Below are 19177 nucleotides of genomic sequence, written 5' to 3' on the forward strand. Positions count from 1 at the left end.
TTAAAATGATCTAGAATGTGAAACGCTTAAAATATTATCTATGTCACTAGAAAAGACTACATTAAAGTACCTGGAAGGCTTACATATTTAGATATACAGCTCTGGAAAAAAATAAGAGACCACTTTAAATGATCAGTTTCTCTGATTTTACTTTTCATAGGTATATTTTTTGAGTAAAATGAACATTTGTTCTTTTATTCTATGAACTACTGACTACATGTCTTAGGAATTCTAAGCAAAAAGTTTGTATATGTAGAAAACAAGAAATGGTCAAAATAACTAAAAACATACATTCAGACCTCAAATCATGCAAAGAAAACAAGTTTGTATTCATTTAGAAATGACAATACTAATGTTTTAAATTAGGAAGAGTTCAAAAATCAATATTTGGTGGAAAAACTAGGATGTTTTCAATGGGGTTCAGCGCAGAAGGCTCTTAACTTTTTCCAGACCTGTAAGCAAGCTATACTTTTTTTAATATGCTTTGTTTAGGACTGATTCACTACAAACAGACGAGGTATTTAATGCAAAACGAAAAGTAATGTTAAACAACTTTTAGACATTACTTTTAAAATTCCACCATTTTGCTGATTATGATGCACAGTTTAAGATTTTGCTTGAACTGCTTAACATAATTTTCAGAACTTAGAACATTACAATAATAACTTCTAAACCTATATATTTTATACCAGATATATTAATAATTGCACCAAAAAGGATTCAACCCCATCAAATTACTGTAGGCCAACCTGTAAGATGTTCAATCATCAGTTATTTACCATAAATAGCATTTAGTGTCAATATTTAGTAGCAAATCCTTTGGCTGTTATAGCGAAGGAATGCTCCACTATTGCAAATTGCAGCCATGACTAATGGCCAGACTGCAGCTTCTGGGAGGCCTCCAGAAGCTGCAATTAATTAAAGTCGGACTTAGTGCTGAACTTTAATTAAGTCCTTTTATCTAACCATTTAAATTGTTCCCCTGTAATTAGTTCTTTTTTATTATTTTTTATTTTGCATAAAAGGACGAAGATTTTGCCCTTAAGTCTTTTTCCGCAACCTGAGAATCATTTTACTGCATACCAAATATTTAATCAATTGATTTGTGTTGATGGTACATAAAGAATATTTCATGTACTTGACTCTTAGTGTCTTAGTCTAACATTTGAAGAGAATATATAAAGTGCCTCAAGACATTTGCATATCATTGCACATTTATGCAAATAATGTGCCATAGATACACAAATGAAGACCGTCGACTTGAGCAGCTTTACACAACTATGTATTTTCTCCATTTTACTATCTCCATTCTCATCTAAAAGATGAGATGGATTTTTTTAAATCTAATATTAAGTCACTGAAAACTCAACAGGAAAATACATCTTGATAGTGGGATTGCTAGAAGCTGCAGCATTTCTGGAACATGAGATAATTTAATTTTGAACAGACAAAGGTTTAAAATAGAACAGACTGCTACTGTACTATATGCTTCCATTTGGTAAGGATTCTCATTTTAATTTAGAAGTACAAATATAAATAATTTAGCTTTAAATCATTTGAATTCTGTAATTTCCCCCCATGGGGGATTAATAAAGTTATGTCTTATCTTAAAATTTAATTTCAAAGAATGTTATTTTGAATCTCCCAAACCAAATTTATTTGTTCTTGGTTTGTTTTTCTATACAGGAAAGGTAAAGAAATATATATCTGTAAACATTTATAAAAAAAAAAATCACTGACACAAAAAGAAACATACCTTTGGAGAGCAGTGATGTTGTCATAAGTTCAAAGTTTAAAGTGTAGAAAAAAAACTGAACAATGTGTCTGGATGAAAAACTTGTAATATCTGACATATTGTAGGGTTTATTGCTTAACTAAGTGGTTAAAAACATGAAAATTTGCTTTTTGCTTCCCTGCTATTACCATTTTAAATTTATAAAGTAATTCAAGTACTTTTACTCCAATTATTTCTCTAAAAGTATCTAAACAGCTTCAATGGCTAATAGTCTTTTATTTGTAATATGTTATTTTCTCGGGATTCATGGTATGTCTGCCAATTTAAGCCAAAAAAATCTGTTATTTTTAAACCAAATAGGTATCAAAATGAGGTGTTTTGTTAACAATTAATTCAGCAATATTTAAACAATAAAGCCTAGTATGTATGCCGAGGAATTAGTCTGCTCCTTCTGTGCTGACGGAGGCCACAGCTGATACGTAGTAGGGTCCTTCACTCAGATATGTCTTCAGGCGGATGTAGTTTTGACTGCCCAGTATTTCTGATGCTGTAGATGAGCCCAGAAGAGATCCCACCAGTTCAAATTTGGCATCTTTCGCCTCCTTTGATTGGCCAGTTGAGCGATCCAAAATGAACTCCATGAAACCGGGACTGTTAACCATCATCTTCTGACCCCACGGCTGGCTTGCAATGGCCTAAGAAATACACACACAAACATGGTTTTAATTATCACCATCTGCTCTTGTGAAATAATGGTATAGTTCTTCAGTTTTTAAGGTAATGAATGTGTCAACAAGTAATGATGGTGGCTATTTACAGAGAAGATCCTCAAAGCCCCGCAGTGCAGCTCTGGAAAAGGCTGAGTGCTGATGTTGCGAATCATATCCATTGGCTGCTTAGACAGAAGGTGGAACCAGGACTCTGTCAGGGACAAAAGGTCTTCTGTTTGATGCTCCGGCTGTAAAAAAAAAAAAAAAAATGGTAGAAACTCATAAAAATGTCAAAGTTTAGTTGATTAATTTTGTGTATTCAACAGCATCACAGTAACGTTTGACTAGATTGTTTCTTTAAATACCTGAAGGGTGAGCAGCTGTGATATGGCGTCCAAGCTTCGAACTCTGAGCTCAGTAGCTCCAGAACCAGCAAGTTGGCTGATTCTCAAAAACACAGACTTGAAGTTTTCTCCTGATTACAAAAAACCCAGTAGTAATAATTAAGAACTTTGTAGACGACATAAGATGCTTATGACTCATCTGCTTGACTGAATAATTGATTTAGATGTGATCTCAGATGACCAGAAAACCTCCCAAAAAATCACTAATTGTAAATAACAGAAAATTATAAAAATGTATGTAAACATTACAGTAACTGGTCCTTTTATTTCAGGCTTTACAATTCTTTTAATACCAAACATTTATTGTAAAGCCTTTTTTTTTTCTCTGCAGGGTGGTGTATTTACATTTAGTTTTGTCCTGCTAATAAGAGTTATTATTCAAACAAGAATTTACTGAATTCCCTTGGCCCAGTCCCATGAGTGATTTTGGAACACATTTGATCAGTGAAATTATGGAGAAGGACACAAAAATCCAGACCTACAGAAATCACACCTACCCATCTTCTGGAGAACCTGTTTCCCCTCGACTGTAGAACCAAGTAATCCCAAAGTGTCCAGGGCCACTCCGATCATGACGGGGTCCGAATCCATGCCCATGTCGAACACCTTGTTTAAGAAGATCGGGTAGGATTCACAAACCTGCTGGGGGCTGTCTGTAATGGCCAGGTTCCCAAAGAATTTCACCAAACCTAAATCAGCAGCATATATATATAGTAAGGGTCACAGTTCTGATTAACATTTCCTGAAAAGTAAAAACAAGTTTCAAACTGCCCCTATTAAGTCAACTAATTAAGTTGTTTTCAGATAAGAACAACAAGGACAAAAAAAAAAGCAAAACCATCATTTTAATTGCTGGTACTGAATTGTGAAAGTAGTTTTGAAAACATGTTCACCTGGAAGGTAGAGGGAGGAAAACGGGTCCATATCGGCTCCTCTGATCATGTTGGAAATCTTATCCATTATACCCTGCTGGGCCAAATACTGGCGACCATGCTGACTGTGAGCCAGAGTGGTCACCATCTCAATCGATGTGGCCCTGATGGGAAAGACATGAATAAAAATAGTCTCTACGAAAAGCATGGGAACCCAGTCAGAAAGAAGATAAACAAACATGATATGCATTTGTTTTTACTGACACAAAACTGTCGCTACCTGATTAGGACATCGTCTCCAGTCAGCTCGCTGAGCAGCTGGGAAATGAGGCCGCTGTTGGCACAGTAACCGAGAGAAATTGGAGAAAAAGATGAGATTTCAACCACCAGCTGCAAGCAGAAAGAAGAACGAGAGGAACTGGTCTTATGACAGGTTTTTGAAAAAATAAAAAATTAAACAAAGTGGAGAATACTTATTTTGCAGCAATCATGTTATTTCACTTGGTAAGCAAACTATTTTCATGCGAACAAGTAAAAGTAGATGTCAATGAAAAAGGAAACATTCATACAGTCATCTAGTATTTTAAGGAAAAAACGAGGGAATTTAAATCACCTCATATATTCTGTATCTGATTATGTCGTTTTTGTCCATCACTTCCTTCATGACTTCAAGGAGATCACTCTGAAATAACTTGTCTAATCCAGGCTTAGAGTGACTTATTTTAGAAAGGGACTGAATTGCCTGGAAGAAGAAGAAGAAGAGAAAACACGACAACAGTTATTGCACACCATGTAGGTTGGACGAACTGGAACAAAATCCTTTCAATGTCTAAAATTTTCACCTGTTTTGCTACAGCAATTTTCTCCTCACCGATGCAAAGGATCACCGCCCGTAAAATGTCATGATTGTTGAGGATTTGTGTGACGGCCTCTGGGTGCTCCACCACCCTGCCAATCTGAAAGGAAAACAAAGGCTAATATAATATTTGTTTTACTGGCTGCTATACATACTGGCTGTATGTGTCCAAACTCCCTACCTGTGTCAAGGCCAATATCTTCACTGTGTCGTTAGGATGGCTCAAACCCTCTTGCAGCTTTTCTCTGTAGTTCTGCACCAAATGCAAAGGACTGAGGGCTAGTAGGATGCGTTCAAGAATGTCCACACACAGATCAACCTGCTCCCTGTGAGCACAGAACATATTAATAACTCAAAACCTCTGTAACAAATGGTTTACATCAGCAACTAACAGTTTGTTATAAATCCACTTTATCTTTTCAAAGTCATCATAACGTATTGGTGTATCCAATGGCTATTCACCCATTATATTTCTTAATGGATGCTTCAATTATGATGCAAATGTTAACTGCTTCTTCAACTCTGGATATTTCTTCCAACAAACATTTAGTTCGTATAGTAAATGTCTGTGCAATTAGATCTAATGCTGAGAGACAGACTCGCAGTAAGTGTGAAGTTGCAAGGTTAACACCTATAATGGGCATCACTAAATAACATTAATAGTAAATTAAATATCCACCCCCACCTCACTACTATATGTGATCTTTAGCATCTTGATCACGGTATTATTCTAATTTATCTCTAACTGGAAAATTAGACCAAACTATCAAGGTTTCATTTTAATAGAAAAATTATTTGTATTCTTGCAGTTGCTCAATTTAAGGTACAGCTGGAAAATGTTGGAATAGAAATTCAAATGAATCTGTAAAAAAAAAAATTCTTATGCATATTACTTAAAAATATGTCTATGAGTAAAACAGGGCTGGTACTGCTAAAAAAAACACCAACATTTTAGTTTCAGAGAACACGACTGAAAATAAACTGAAGTAGTGCAGCATTGTGGCCACTTAGCATGCTGACAACAAGCCTTAGTTGCATGCTAGGATACAGGAGAGGTTAGCTAGCCTCTCCTGTCGTTATCCTTGCGGTTATGCTAACCCATTAGTTGTTCAAGCAGCTACAGAGCTGAGTAACACGCTCTCTGACTCAGCAATAAATGGGCAGTCGTTGAGTTTAACAGAGTGCAAACAAGACTGAGACACAAAAACAAACCTTTCATTAGTGTTCAGCAGAGAGAAAATCACATCGAAACGCTGTCCGCTCAGGACGTCTCTCAGGGCGCTGACTGGAATAGACAACAAAGCAGTTTTTAAGCTCTGCAACTCTTCAATTGGGTCTTCGACTCCGGATATTTCTTCCAGCAAACTTTGAATGGTGGCCGCCATGATTGTGTCTGTTTGGAATCCACGACTTCCGCTTCTTCTTCATGTCACATTAGCCTCACACGACAAGGAGCGCATTACCACCACCTAGTGGACTAAGAGGGAATAAAACATCCTTGATTACTTTATTTACCTTGCACGACTGCCTTCCTTTCTAACTTATTTACTATTGAGAGACATTATTGCACCATATAAAACCAGCCACAATTTTATGCTTTAAAGATTGTTGTTTAAACAAAATAACTCAAATAAAGCAAACAAAGTTACTGAAAATACATTTTTCACTCACTCCTGCATTAATCACTTTGTTTGTTTGTTTGTTTCTTACCTTATTTCAAAACTTTACTTTCAAGCATAATTAGGGATTAAAAAGTACATATAAATTTATATTTTCTGTACAATCCATTTATCCTATTGAGAGCTTGTACAGCTTTTACCATTAAAGAGAGTGAGAGACTATCATGGTCACAGATTTTGTAATTTAAAACTCACTGCGATCAATGTTTTTCCGTAGTGGGAGGAAGTCATGTATTTGGAAAAGCTGTGAATCAACAGTGCTAACAACCACACCAACACAGTTGACTCTTAAACTACACTCTTAAAATACTCAAGACATCATGGCCTGTGGAAGTATTGCTGTATCAGCATTAGACTGAGTGCAGAATTTGCGCTGGTCACAACTTTCATATGGATTCTCAATAAATGGCTTTAAAGATCCATCAACTGTGTTTTGCATTGGGCCAGAAAAAACATTCAACTAGAACTTGATTATGTCCCACGGTACCTGTAAAACTTTTTATCTCTTCACATCCCTCCAGAGTTTCAATAATAAAGTTTTATAAGTTACAGCTTTTCTAATAATTGAATTATTTTCCAGGGCCTATATTTTTATTTTAACATCTGCAACATATGCTTGGAAAATTAATAAGAGTCCAGAGAGGAAATATTATTAAAATAATGTTACCTACATATTACCTAATATGTCAAGCTGGTCAATAAAATTTTAAGAAAGGTTCACCTTTTGGAGCTACTGTTTAAACAGTCAGTAAATTAGATACACTCTTCTAAATAAGGACGTGACCACAGGGTGCAGAGTTACATGTTTCTTAAAACCATTCTACAGCCTGTTTTGTAGGCCAAAATGTTCGATTTTGGTCTCATTTGATCAGTGTATCTTCTTTTACAAGTTTTTCTTATGCGTGTGTATGTAGCAGCTCCTCCAGATACAATAGCTCATTTGGCTGCTTCTTTGATTAGTGATGCCTTTGCACAATGTATCAGTCCTGCTGGGTTTGCAGTTGAGCCTTACACTTTTCATCTTCAATGCTTTTGATATATTTTAAACTCCCATGGTCACATGAATTAAAACCCAACTTGGTAGAGACACAAACTTTAAGGTTATTACGAGTAAACTCTTTCTGCATGTCACTGAATTAGTATGCATAATGTAAGATGGACTCCTCGAAATCAAGATCTCAGTTGGGAACAGGGTGCACAGTTACATGCGCCTTGGGTTTCATGAAAGTGGAAACCCTGTGTGATCAGCTGTTATTGTTGTAGAGCCTTCTGCCGTGGCGGGTCCAATCATCACTTACAGCTAATAAACAGATGAGCAACGAGGCTTTTGCAGCAGCTGTCATGCAGGTACAAACTATGTTTTTTGACCTAATAAATTTATCATTTTATAAAGTTTCATATACTGCATTTAGAATAATTCATACTTTTTTTTGACACCGCAGTGCTATTTGTGTAAGCTGCGTACCCATCAATGGTGTTTCCTCCTGTTCAACATCTTGCTGTTCCATGCTTTGCTGTTCGGGGCAGATTTTGTTGAGGAGTACCTCCTGCAGCCGTCCCCTGTGGTTTACACTGATGGTATGGTTGCAGACGTGAGGGAGAGAGCAAGAAAACTGGACTTGAGCACCATAAAACAGAAGGTATCCAGGGATTATATAATTTCTAATCCCGATGCCTGCAGAAAACCTGACCTCTTCCTCCTCGCTCTGGTCTTCAGCTCTCCGGCAAATATCACCCAAAGAAATGCAGTGAGGAGAACGTGGGCAAACCAAACACAAATTCAAGAATCTCCCATTAAGGTACTCTTCTTCACAGCATCAACTGAATCTTCTACCATCCAACAGGATCTCATCAAAGAGTCTGAACTTCATGGTGATTTGATCCAAAACCGTGTCGTAGATGTGTCATCCCTTTATGGAGCAAAGGAGAACACACTGCTGGCTCTTCGTTGGATAATCACGTTCTGTCCTCGAGCACATTTGGTTCTGTTGACTGAGGACTCTGTGTTCATAAACCTACCTGCCATTGGAAGCTACCTGCGGGGGCTTCACAGGAATTCAGAAGACCTGTATCTAGGCAGAGTGATCCAGAAAGAGTCCCCTGACAGGAACCCCAACAGTCCGCGCTACCTGTCCCGCATTCTCCACCCTGGCAAGTATATACCAGAATACTGTGAAGGAACTGCTTACATTTTGTCGCAGGATGTGGTCCGTAAAGTCTACGTTGCGTCGTCGACAGTCCTTGCCCCCATCCCGGTTGACATTTTTGTAGGTTTCTGTGCTCAAAAGGCCGGTGTCACACCAACTCACAGTGCCAGGTTCTCAGGAGAGAGACACATCCACTACAATGCCTGCTGCTACCGACATCTGTTCAGCTCAGCAGGAATGGGGAGCCAAGAGCTAGAAAGAGTGTGGCAAGACCTTGAACAGAAAGGTGGAAAATGTTCCCTGCTTAAGACATACTCTGGCCTTGTGGCCTGCAAAGTCCGCACATATTTGGATAAAATGTTATTACAAAACTCAAAAGAGCAGACTTGATTGTATAAATTAAAATGGCATAACACTCTGTTCAGATTATTTCTGTTAGTTTCCTTTTGTCCACTCTAAAGTGTTACAACAAAGATCTAAATAAGCTGAAGTGTAGACTTGACATCTGAAAAGATTAGCCTCTGAGTATTCAATGGATGGATTAGATGGAAACCGATTATTTTAAATCTTTTCTCTTGATTACTTTATGCTTGGTGAGAACCTAGTTTGGCCCAGTGAATTTCGTACTTTTTCTGCTTTTCACCTATTACTAATTGTTAGGTTGACTTGGCTGAAACCTCCACTAAACAAATGTAAAACTTTAAACATAATGTGTCTAAAAGCTGATGGTGCTATTTGTGGTATGTTTGATCATTCAAATACAGTAGATGTCTACAAAATTAAAGTAAAAAAAAAAAATCCCAATTCTGCTCATAGACACTCTGGCTTTCTTTCTCTTGGGAGTACATTTATTGTAAAATATAGTATATCTAATCTGGAAAGTATTTAGCCATACATAATGGATTGCAGCAACAAGCTTTATTTTGTAGACATGCTATGTGACATAGCAGGATGAAGCTGTGCACAATTGTAAAGTGGAAAGAAAATGTAGTATGGTTTTTATTTTTTATTTTTTTAAATCTGAAAAGTTTGTAGGACAAATTGTGCAGCATTTACATCTATAAATCTTTGCTAGTGTATTTTTACCACTAGACTCTAGAGACCAAAAATGTTGCCTATTGATCAATGCAATTTAATTTAAGCTCAGTCAGTGAAACAGTTGAACAGAGACTGCACAGTCTCTCTGCAGACTCCCAACCAGTTTAAGCTCTAGGCATTCATTGGGCTATTCCAGGACATGAATATGGCTTCATCTAGTTCTGGCTGTAATTAGCTCCATCCATTCCCACTGAAGCTGTCACCATGGTTCACCATGGTTCATGGTGGAGATGTGGTGCTCAGGGTGATGCACAACATTTCACCCCTAAGAAAGCATGTTACTTTCAGCCTAAAATGTTCAATTTTGATCTCATCCAATTTATAGATGAACTTCTTCCACATGCTTGCTTGTTGGATTCCAGTCAGGACTTCTGGCTATCTGCTCAGACCCAGATTTATGGAGTACTAGTTGTCCTGTTGGCAGATTCTCCTTTGTGAGCTACAAATCCCTGCAGGTTCTCTAGAATTACATTAATATTGTGGCTGCTTCTCTGATCAATGCTCTCCATACCATGCATGCCAGTTTGAATGGAGGTCTTGATTATTCTACATTGTAAACTTATTTTCAGATGTTAAAATAAGGTAAGCTTATTTTTACATTTTGATGATGCATTCGGCACTGTTCTGTAAGATGTTCAGAACTTGGGATAGTTTTCCTCAGTTTAATTTTATTTTAAACTTCTTCATAACTTTATCCCTTCCAGTTAAAGAAAGCATTGCCACAGCATGATGCTGCCACCACCATGCTGGTTGTTCAGTAGCGTTCTTTGAGTTCTTCACAGAACACTTGCAATCATATCGAGAATAAAACGCAAACAGGTGGGCTGTCTTTAAAGGTAGTTGGTTATATTGTTTTTTTGTTTGTATTTTGTACATAGTGTGAAGAATGGAAATATATAGAAAATAATGTATATTTTATTCCTCTTACATAGATGTGCTTTGTGTTGATCTATCATCTTACAATTGTGTGCTACTCTGTGTTGATCTAAAGTACAAACTCCATATAAAATGCTCTGAAGTTATATTGTTGTAAAATGTGATAAACTTCAAGGTGCATAAAAACCTTTTCAAGGCATCGTGCAGTTTTTCAGCTTTGATGATTTTCCTCTAGCACTTCCAAAGGACACAGGTTTTTTGTGTTAATAAGGACATCTGGTGGTTAGTTTGAGTCATAGCCAAATAACGCTGGAGTTGCTGAGTATATTATGTCCTTTATTCTGACAGAAAAATGGACAGAACAGTTTTAATAATCTGAGTGGGAGATTTATTTGATTTGAAATAACATTCGAGTCAGCTTAGCCATTACATCTGTAGACTATCACCTGTTCTCCTGTCTTTCTTTTTAAAGACAGCCTGAATTAAATTTTCGCCATCAGTCAGTTTATAACCAGCTCAACATGTAAATCAAGAAGAACAAATTTGTGTCCCGTAAATGTTGTTTTTAAACTTCATTTTAAATTCCACCACGGAAACGTTTGGCTCCTGTGCTGGTACCATGAACTACCCAAACAAAATGCTTGGCTGTACTGCCAGCAGTTCATACTGCAACACTCCATTCCACTTTGGCACAGTTCCACTGTGTCTGCTAAGCTTTCTGTCTCAAAGCCAAAACACTTCAAAGAATAGCACCTCAGCATGTCAAAAGTAGCTCTGGCAGATGATTAGTCATGTGAACGGCTGGATTTGGATGGGATCACAGTGAAATGATGGACAAATTTCTCCAGATGTAATTCACCTCAGCAGGTTACTATCCAAGCATTTCTTTTTCCTTTTATGCAGTACATAAAAATTACCTTTATTTATTTATTTATTTATTTATTTATTTATTTATTTATTTATTTATTTAGCTGTTTTCAGTTCAAAAATCACTTCCAAAAGTAAAATATAATGTTATATTTCCAGGGTATTTTCAGACCAAAAATGAGCTGACAAAAATCTTCTAAAAACAAACTACATTAGATGGTATTTCTCGTTTAAGACACACACAACTAAGGATATCAACAAACTTTCTGAGCCATATTGCTGCAAGCAGACATTTGTATATTGTGCATTTTACACACATAAATTCAAGCATAACTACCTTCACTTTCTGATCCTTTTGACTATCAATAAGTGTCACTATGACAAAAAATTTAACGTTAGCTACCAGTTACCTTTGTACAGACGAACATGTGGTAGTTACTGTGGATCACAGCTTCATTCAACTGGACATGAGGTCGGCTGCAGGCCTTGATCCATTTCTTGCATTATTCCAGTCTCCTTTTGGGCTTTGGAAATGCAATAAATTATATTCCGCCCAAACAAAATAGAGCTCTCATGACTCATTTGGTCAAGAGAGATCTTTTTACAAAAGAGAGACTGTCAAAGATCCGTCCCTCTACTCCAAGATCATGACATTGTTGTACACAGAATTACGAGGGCTCCAATATTGTTTTATGTGCAAAACACATAAAAATGTAAATCCTGAAGCTTCTTAAATATTTGGTCATAATTGTATTCGAGACATTACCAAATGTGAGTTGTTCTATAGTCAAAGTCAGCAATACAAACTACTAGCTCCGGACATTGTTGAGGTTTGGTCGAATTTTCCAAGAGAAAGTGGAAACAGGGAAAGGGAAATGGGGAAAAAAAAACTAACCACCTCTTCAAACCATATGCAGACCTGATTGTAGACGTGAACACACAGTTACACACATCCACTCATGAGAGAGCCTGCAAAGATTGTTCATGTGAGGTTGAAGGAAATGGCACACTGCATGTGGGTGGTGTGCTCTAATGAATAGCTCTCCTCAGAGAGAACACTCTCTGATGGGAGGGACTCATCAAACCAGAAAAGACTGTTTTATTTAGAATGTTTACACTGAAGAAAGACATCTGAGACTCCATAGCATGGCCAACTATTTGAGGGAATGGTTAGAGGGAATTAATGCAAGAGCTGAAGAAAGAAATATTTGTCAACTTTATACATGTGTCCTATTCGAGAGAACATACAGTGTGCAGTTTTATTTTATGCGTACAAACCTGATTGTGAGATTTATGTCGGGAGTTGAGGGTCAGTGTTCGTGTGGCCCTCTAGCCCAAGACCATTTACGCAGAAGCTGTAACCTCAAGTATAAACCCTCGTCTTGACGACATCTGTGGTTTCTGGTGCTTTCCCTTTTTACAAACTCCATAATCCATGCTTTGAGGTTTTGGTAAGCTTTTCCATGCCAGAAGCTGGTGCCTTTCTGTGCAGCTGCTTTTGACTTCTTGAGTTTTAATTATGGATTCTATAGGTTTTGACTTGCTTTCTCCTCAAAAACCACTCCATCTGGAGAAAATTGTATGCATTAATCATAAAAGACTACTCTGTGCTTCTGTTTATAACAGCTCAACAAGTGAGTATAAACAAAGATGAAAACGTTTGCATTATATAACAATGCATTGCTGCAAACTATCTTGCTTCTCACTTTGTCACATAAGATGTAGTGCATCTCATTCATTTCTGTGCATTGTGTCCCATTAAAATTAAAGGGTGTGTCAACTTTGAAAAGGTGTAGAAGAAACCACACATTCCAAAATTTAATGGCTTGTCATTTTCCAAACCATCAACAAAATGTTTTGACAAATGCTTTTAAGAATTATGAAGATGCTTTTTTTTTCCAAATGTGATATATGGCTTTGAATTTCAGTCTGTGTTTTTATCCTGGACCTCTTTCAGGAATGCCATTTTGTCCAAACTCTTTCTTGCTGCTGGATTGTGAACAGTGACGTTATTGTGGACAAGTGAGGCCTGCAGTTCTCTATGGATGAGTCACTGATGTGCTTTTGAGTATCTTTGGCCGGCCACTTGTAGTAAGGTTTACCACTGCTCCACGTTTTCTTCTTTTGTTGGCTGTCACTCTTTTCCGCTGGAGTCCCAAAGCCTCTGAAGTAACTTTGCAACCGTTTCCAGTGCGACAAATGTCAGGGACTTTGTCTCTTTTCTCTTCTTGAACCTCTTTAGATCTGGATTGGTGTTTGATTCCTTTTAGAATACTTCATGCTACATAAAAATGTAACATTAAGTATCCTTTACATAGAAATCATTCTATGTAAATGATTTCTTGATTTGATCTGGTAAATAGGTCTGGCTTATGTTTAACCACTGAAAGCAATGTATTGACAGCTCTTTTTCTTTACTGATTTATAATTAGTATAAGTAGAAAACGTCATCTTTGTCAAACAATCTGCAATCCAAAGCATTTTTGTGTAAGAAAAAGGAAAAAACAGAAACTATTCTCAGTACCGCATAAGACAAGTTCCCTTTCGTGATTGAAGTATATCAGTTCGAAGAGAACACATGGCTGGTTTACTGGCTATAATTGGGAAGGCCTGTCAAAGCACTGAGGCACTGGAGGATTCATCAAAGAGCTCCTCACTCACGTCTGTCAGAGGCAGCACTGGGTGGAGACTCAGTCTGTAATGGAGCAGATCACATCACATATTATTACAGGCCTTTTTGAATTTGTTGATGGTTTCTGGATTGCAGTGCAGAATCAGTCTCCCCAACTTTGTTTCAACTACAAAGTACTTTTACCTAATGTCAACATCATTATATCAGCAGCACAGACTGGCACTCCATGACCTTAATATGTATTTATGGTTAAGTAAAAGAGCTCAAGGCTGTGGGCTTTTTATATTGCTGCATTGGAATCATGTGTAGGGTGTGGCATGAAAAGTCTTTGTTGGATGGTTTGTGCTTTTTTTTTCTTTTAAGATCTATTTTTCAAAATGTATAAAGTCTTTTTCTTATTGCATTGTAGAAAAAAAAACCTATGTTTGCGATGATTTAATGGCAATAAATAAATCTAGTTTTGGGCAGCAAAAGGTGAAATTTTGAACAGTCGTAGTACATAAATTAGAACAAGTTACTTAGATTGACAAATAACCATCCTATTTTTGCTGCACCTGGTTGCTGCTTTCACAAGAATCAAAATTCCTTTTATTGTCATTGTGCAAGATAGAAAACACAACAAAATTTAAAAGACTGAGGTCTTGCAACGGTTGAAAAAAATTTAAACTGAGAATTTCAACTGTATTTTTCTCCTTTTTTTTCTAATATATTGATCCCTATTAAACCTTTATCTTAGTGTTTGGAGTTCTGGTTGTTATATAAGAAAGTATTCCAGATTAGTCAGTCATGGTCTTTTTTTTTTTTTTTTTACTGTACTGGGTTTTGTGTGACATGTCTAATGGGACGTCCTCGCCGCTTCCTCCTTGTAGCTTGTTGACCACAGTAAAGGAGCTGAGGTTTAGTGGTCAAGCTGGACAGGAAATAATGACGGTGTTTTAAAGAGAGACCTGTTTTCTAATAATAGTCATTACAAACAGTGGCTTTCCAAGAAATGCAACTCAACTCATTACAGCATCTGCCTGAAAAGCTTATACTGACTATGAGTTATGAGACTGTAAGCATTTGTGTATTTCATGTATCTAAGTAAACCAAACTATTGTGGTTGAGGTTTAGGAATCCAGCACAACAATGACCACAGATTTAAAACGTTGTTTTCTGCTCAGAGCTAAATATGTCCATTTTAATTCCCTCAGGACAAACTGTTGATCTTGCTCAGTGCAACAAGTTACAAATCACTGTGTCAGGCTCAGTCTCAGATTTTAAAAAATAAGTTATCACCTTAAATTACTGGTCTGCTGGTAACATTCAATTCACTGTAGTTATTTAGTTCAATTCACAACAAATGTTTTCTGTGGGCCCTTTTTTAAGAAAACTTCTTTCCTGTCCAAGTGGAAAGTTACCACCACGTTTAAAAATACATATTTTCCTCCAGCTTGCTTTGGTACATTTCCAACCATGTTCTGGTCTGGTATCACCCATGTTGTTTCTGCTCTGAAGTTATTTGAGTCTGGTTAACCAAATTACGTCAAATAATTAAAGGATTTTGGAGAACATTTGGAACTGAAGTTATAATCTTTATAAGCTGCATGAAGCCCCCAATGTTAAGGAACAGAGAGATTTTAGTCACTGTTTTTCCACTGTGCTGCAGCTAACATTTTATCTCTCTTTTAAACACAAGTTATAGCAATCAAATTTCATTTAGAGAGCACTTTTCATACAGTCATTTGTAAAACAGTGATTTTTAGAAATTAAAAACAGAGTTTCACCATCCAGGGTTATTTAGGTTTTGATTTTCTTCTGTTTGAAATTTGACCATTTTTAATTTGTTCTTTTAGTTCCCTTTAAGTCTTGCCCTATTCTGTTCAGTTCCCTGAATGTATAATTGTTTAAAAGGTTTCCTCCACATATTTTAATTTCTTTAAGCTTAGTTTCTTAGTTTATTCTTGTGTTTCGTTATTTGTGATTTTGGCTTTAAAGTGAGAGAAAAATAATTGCAACACAACCTTACTCACCAAAACACAGAATACAGAGACCCGTTTCTATTATCAATTTAACAAAAGTTTAAGTAAAAACCAAAAAACAAAAACAAATACCTAATATTTTAACTATCAGATATCAATAAGTTAGTTGTGTTGAGTGTAGATTTTCATTGAAAAGTAAATGTGCAAATGTTGCATGGTGTAAGGCAAAACCCAAACAAAGCATAGCATAACCAAACTAAAACTGCTGTGAGTAGAGCAACATCGGGCCCAGGTAGTCCGATTCAGCAAATACTATGGCAGGCAAAGACAGAATTTGTCACTATTATTTAGCATGAGGAACTGTGGAAACATAACTGTGCAGATTAGTGAGAAAACATAGTAGATAGATTTATTTATTATATGTGGAATGGTGAAATTCTTAAATAAATTTGTAAGGAGACAACGGTTAGGACCGTACCTAGTAAGGATCAAGTACAAACAATAAAAGCCGAAATAGAATATTACTAAAATGTATAGATGTACTTTCAGTTATTATTCATAATTTAAACAGCAATTAAATTAAAATAGTGGCTCTGGTGGAAGGGGTGATATGCAGCCTTAGTTTCCCATTTTCCTCAGCATTTTGTGTGTTATCGGCACTAATCCTGGCTTATTATGATTTGGAGTTGTGCCATTCTCTTTCCATTGTCAATGCAATTTTGCACTTCTCTTCAACTCAATCTTTCAGCTGTCTAGTGCGTTCCTATAACACACACGTGAACTTTAATTACAATTCAGTTCTGAAGGTGACTGTCAGAACTGTTACACCGGACTTTTCTGCGGGGCATCAGCGTAAAAGGGCAATTCATAAGAATGTAAAATACAACTTTTTAGATAGTTACTCATTGAAATTTTTAAATGTGTATGCCTTTCTTCCACTTCCCGGTGATACTTTGTGGTGGTCTGTCACATATAAAGCTTGATTTTATTTATTTATTTTACATTAGCTTTTGCTTTAAGATAATGCAAAGCTGGAGTACAGAGATCTCCATTTTCTTAGATGGAAAATTTCTGCTTTAATGTACTGTAAAAGGTTTTTATAAAAATCTGTAGGGCTCCAGATTAACTCGTAGCCCCAAAAGTATTATTAAAGTGATCTAATGATTATTCTTCAATTATCTTGTAAATGTAACAGTTGGTGGTAGGCAGGCTATCTGATGGTAAAGACAACATTGCAGACTTCTCTATTACCACTAAACTCGAATCAGAGGCCCCATTGTGCTCCTTCAGAAAGTGATCTTAATCTGAACTGAATAGGGTTTTGTTTTTTACAGCGACTTTCTACCAGTCATACACAAGACGCAGTGCAGTAAGCAGCTTTTGGTGTGAAGGAGAGATTTTATTGCAGTATTTGTGGGTTCAGCTCCTCAGCAGGTTGAGTTTTAAGATGCAGCCTGCATCTGCAATATATCACAGTGAATTTCATGGCATTTTTTAGTTGCTTTAGGCTTGGAGCCTAAACTAAATCTGTGTTGATAATTTATTTTTTTACTTTTAAATCTGTAATCTTAATTTCGTATTTTAGGAACCTTCTTCTGTTATAATCAATGCCTCTAATGTTTCCTACTGAGAAGAATAACTACTCTGAAAAGATGCCTGTGGAATAAACAACATGATTTCTGCCTCTGTATAAAACAATCCTGTTTTATCGACTTGACGTTTCTGATATTGCTCATCTACAACCCAAACCATTAATTTTTAAAGGTGCTTTTTTTATTTTGTTTCTGTCTTGTCCACCTGTTCTCCTACAGTCAAGTTGAGTACAGTCAATGGATCCCTAACGGATGGATCCATTAGGGATCCATCCCTAATGGATCAGAGGAGAACCCCAAGTGTGGCAATCAGAAGAGGAACAAAGAAAGAACAAAGAGAAATAATACACAATCTTACATGGAAAGTAATTAATAATAATATATATATTTATATTTGCCAGATTATAACTCCTACTGGCCTTACCTGCCCAAAGATTCTTTTTGATAAAGTATGTAAAGAACTCAATGATCTGGATTTCATCATCTTCCCAAGGATGGGGTGGAAAACTTAGCTCAGACATCTTCATCGTGGGAAAGATGATGTGGTAATGGATTCACTGTACCAGCTTATGAGAATGAACCACCCAGTTGGTCCCAACAAGATAATCACTTGTCTTAAAAGAAATCCATTCAATCCCAGAAAAGTTCATCTCCCTCACAATTTTCTGCAAACTGGAAACGCACCAGTGCTTTATGTTCCGTCATAAAGTTCATTCAAACCCAAAAATCCCAGAGTATTAACGAGCCAACGCTGAAAGCCATCAGGATGCTACTGCATCCAAGTCCATAAAGACGTCAGGTCACTGAAGATGAAACTTTCGCAATGTTACAGGAAAACTTCCCACATCCAAAGCAGACATTCATTACACCTTTGAAGTGTGTAAAACAAACATAAGTCAATCGTAAAGCTGCTGTCTTCCCAGACTTCTTCCAGACTTCTTGACTCTTCATTGCAATTTTCATAATGACAATTGAATGGCAATGCAATTGTCTAGACCTCTTCAATTCTAGACCTTTGCTACAGCGTTATTCCCTTAGTCCCATAGTCTATCATTACCACAATAACGTCCAATAAAAACATAGAATTAAAGAGGGAAAAAAGTATTGTCTGTTCAGACTATGATCATCCATGCATCTTTTCCAGAACATTCATTCATTGAAGAGCTTTGTGCATGGCTCATTCCTCTTGTTCCCTCTCCTGTTTTGTTTTTGACTTAAAACTGTCTTTTTTTCTCTTTTTTTGCAGTGTATGCGTTTATAATCAGTACTGTACTTCTTTTGCTGCAGCACTGCACTTTCCTTTCATGTGCTACATGTTTGCAATATGTGTTGTACAGTACATAATTCTTTGAACACACCCAGAGCCACTCCTTGAAATCCTGTGGCAGCCTCAGTGTCGTCTTTTAACTAGTGGGAGGGACACATCGCTTTACGAAGATGTTACAAGCTATGCTTGCTTTACTGCATGTCATGGAGTTTCTTTGTAACAGTAACTTGATGAATGAGCAGAACATACACATTTTTTCTCCTGTCCAATGCTCTTGTTCTAGCAAAATTGTTGGGTGAAGCAGGTTTTAAAAAAATACACTATTTATTGCTGTTGTTTAAAAGTTTAGGTCTTTATTTGATGGCAATCATGTTCAGAAAATAGAAAATTAAAAAGCCAATTTCCCTCTCAAAATCCTTAGTTCATCTCTCAAAAGTGTATATCTGTGTCGATGAACATGTCAGGCTCAGAACGACAAGTT

At 36.7% G+C, this 19177-nt stretch overlaps 2 protein-coding genes across 2 annotated transcripts; one reads left to right on the top strand and one right to left on the bottom strand.

Annotated features, from left to right (window-relative positions):
* Positions 1 to 352: 352 nt before the first annotated feature.
* Positions 353 to 6024, bottom strand: psmd5 (proteasome 26S subunit, non-ATPase 5). The gene is made up of 10 exons (XM_005798665.3): positions 5790 to 6024; positions 4759 to 4903; positions 4564 to 4677; positions 4335 to 4463; positions 4002 to 4111; positions 3743 to 3885; positions 3347 to 3538; positions 2811 to 2920; positions 2553 to 2693; positions 353 to 2430 (listed from the first exon to the last, which is right to left on the bottom strand). Exons 1-10 carry the CDS (start codon positions 5960 to 5962, stop codon positions 2173 to 2175), a joined length of 1515 nt encoding a protein of 504 aa, XP_005798722.1. The 5' UTR covers positions 5963 to 6024; the 3' UTR covers positions 353 to 2172.
* A 1543-nt stretch (positions 6025 to 7567) lies between these two features.
* LOC102225609 (putative UDP-GlcNAc:betaGal beta-1,3-N-acetylglucosaminyltransferase LOC100288842) lies at positions 7568 to 8793 on the top strand. Its single transcript, XM_014468656.1, has 2 exons — positions 7568 to 7603; positions 7699 to 8793. The coding sequence occupies exons 1-2, from the start codon at positions 7568 to 7570 to the stop codon at positions 8791 to 8793; spliced, it is 1131 nt and encodes a 376-aa protein (XP_014324142.1).
* Positions 8794 to 19177: the final 10384 nt, after the last annotated feature.

Source organism: Xiphophorus maculatus, chromosome 8 (assembly GCF_002775205.1).
Source record: "Xiphophorus maculatus strain JP 163 A chromosome 8, X_maculatus-5.0-male, whole genome shotgun sequence".
NCBI classification, from domain to species: domain Eukaryota; kingdom Metazoa; phylum Chordata; class Actinopteri; order Cyprinodontiformes; family Poeciliidae; genus Xiphophorus; species Xiphophorus maculatus.

Coding starts and splice junctions, on each gene's coding strand:
- psmd5 (XM_005798665.3), bottom strand. CDS start 5,962: ATGGCGGCCACCATTCAAAGTTTGCTGGAAGAAATATCCGGAGTCGAA. Junction 3,539..3,742: donor TTCCTCCCTCTACCTTCCAG/GTGAACATGTTT, acceptor CTGCTGATTTAG/GTTTGGTGAAATTCTTTGGG. Junction 2,694..2,810: donor CACAGCTGCTCACCCTTCAG/GTATTTAAAGAA, acceptor TTTTTTTTACAG/CCGGAGCATCAAACAGAAGA.
- LOC102225609 (XM_014468656.1), top strand. CDS start 7,568: ATGAGCAACGAGGCTTTTGCAGCAGCTGTCATGCAG. Junction 7,604..7,698: donor TTGCAGCAGCTGTCATGCAG/GTACAAACTATG, acceptor TTGACACCGCAG/TGCTATTTGTGTAAGCTGCG.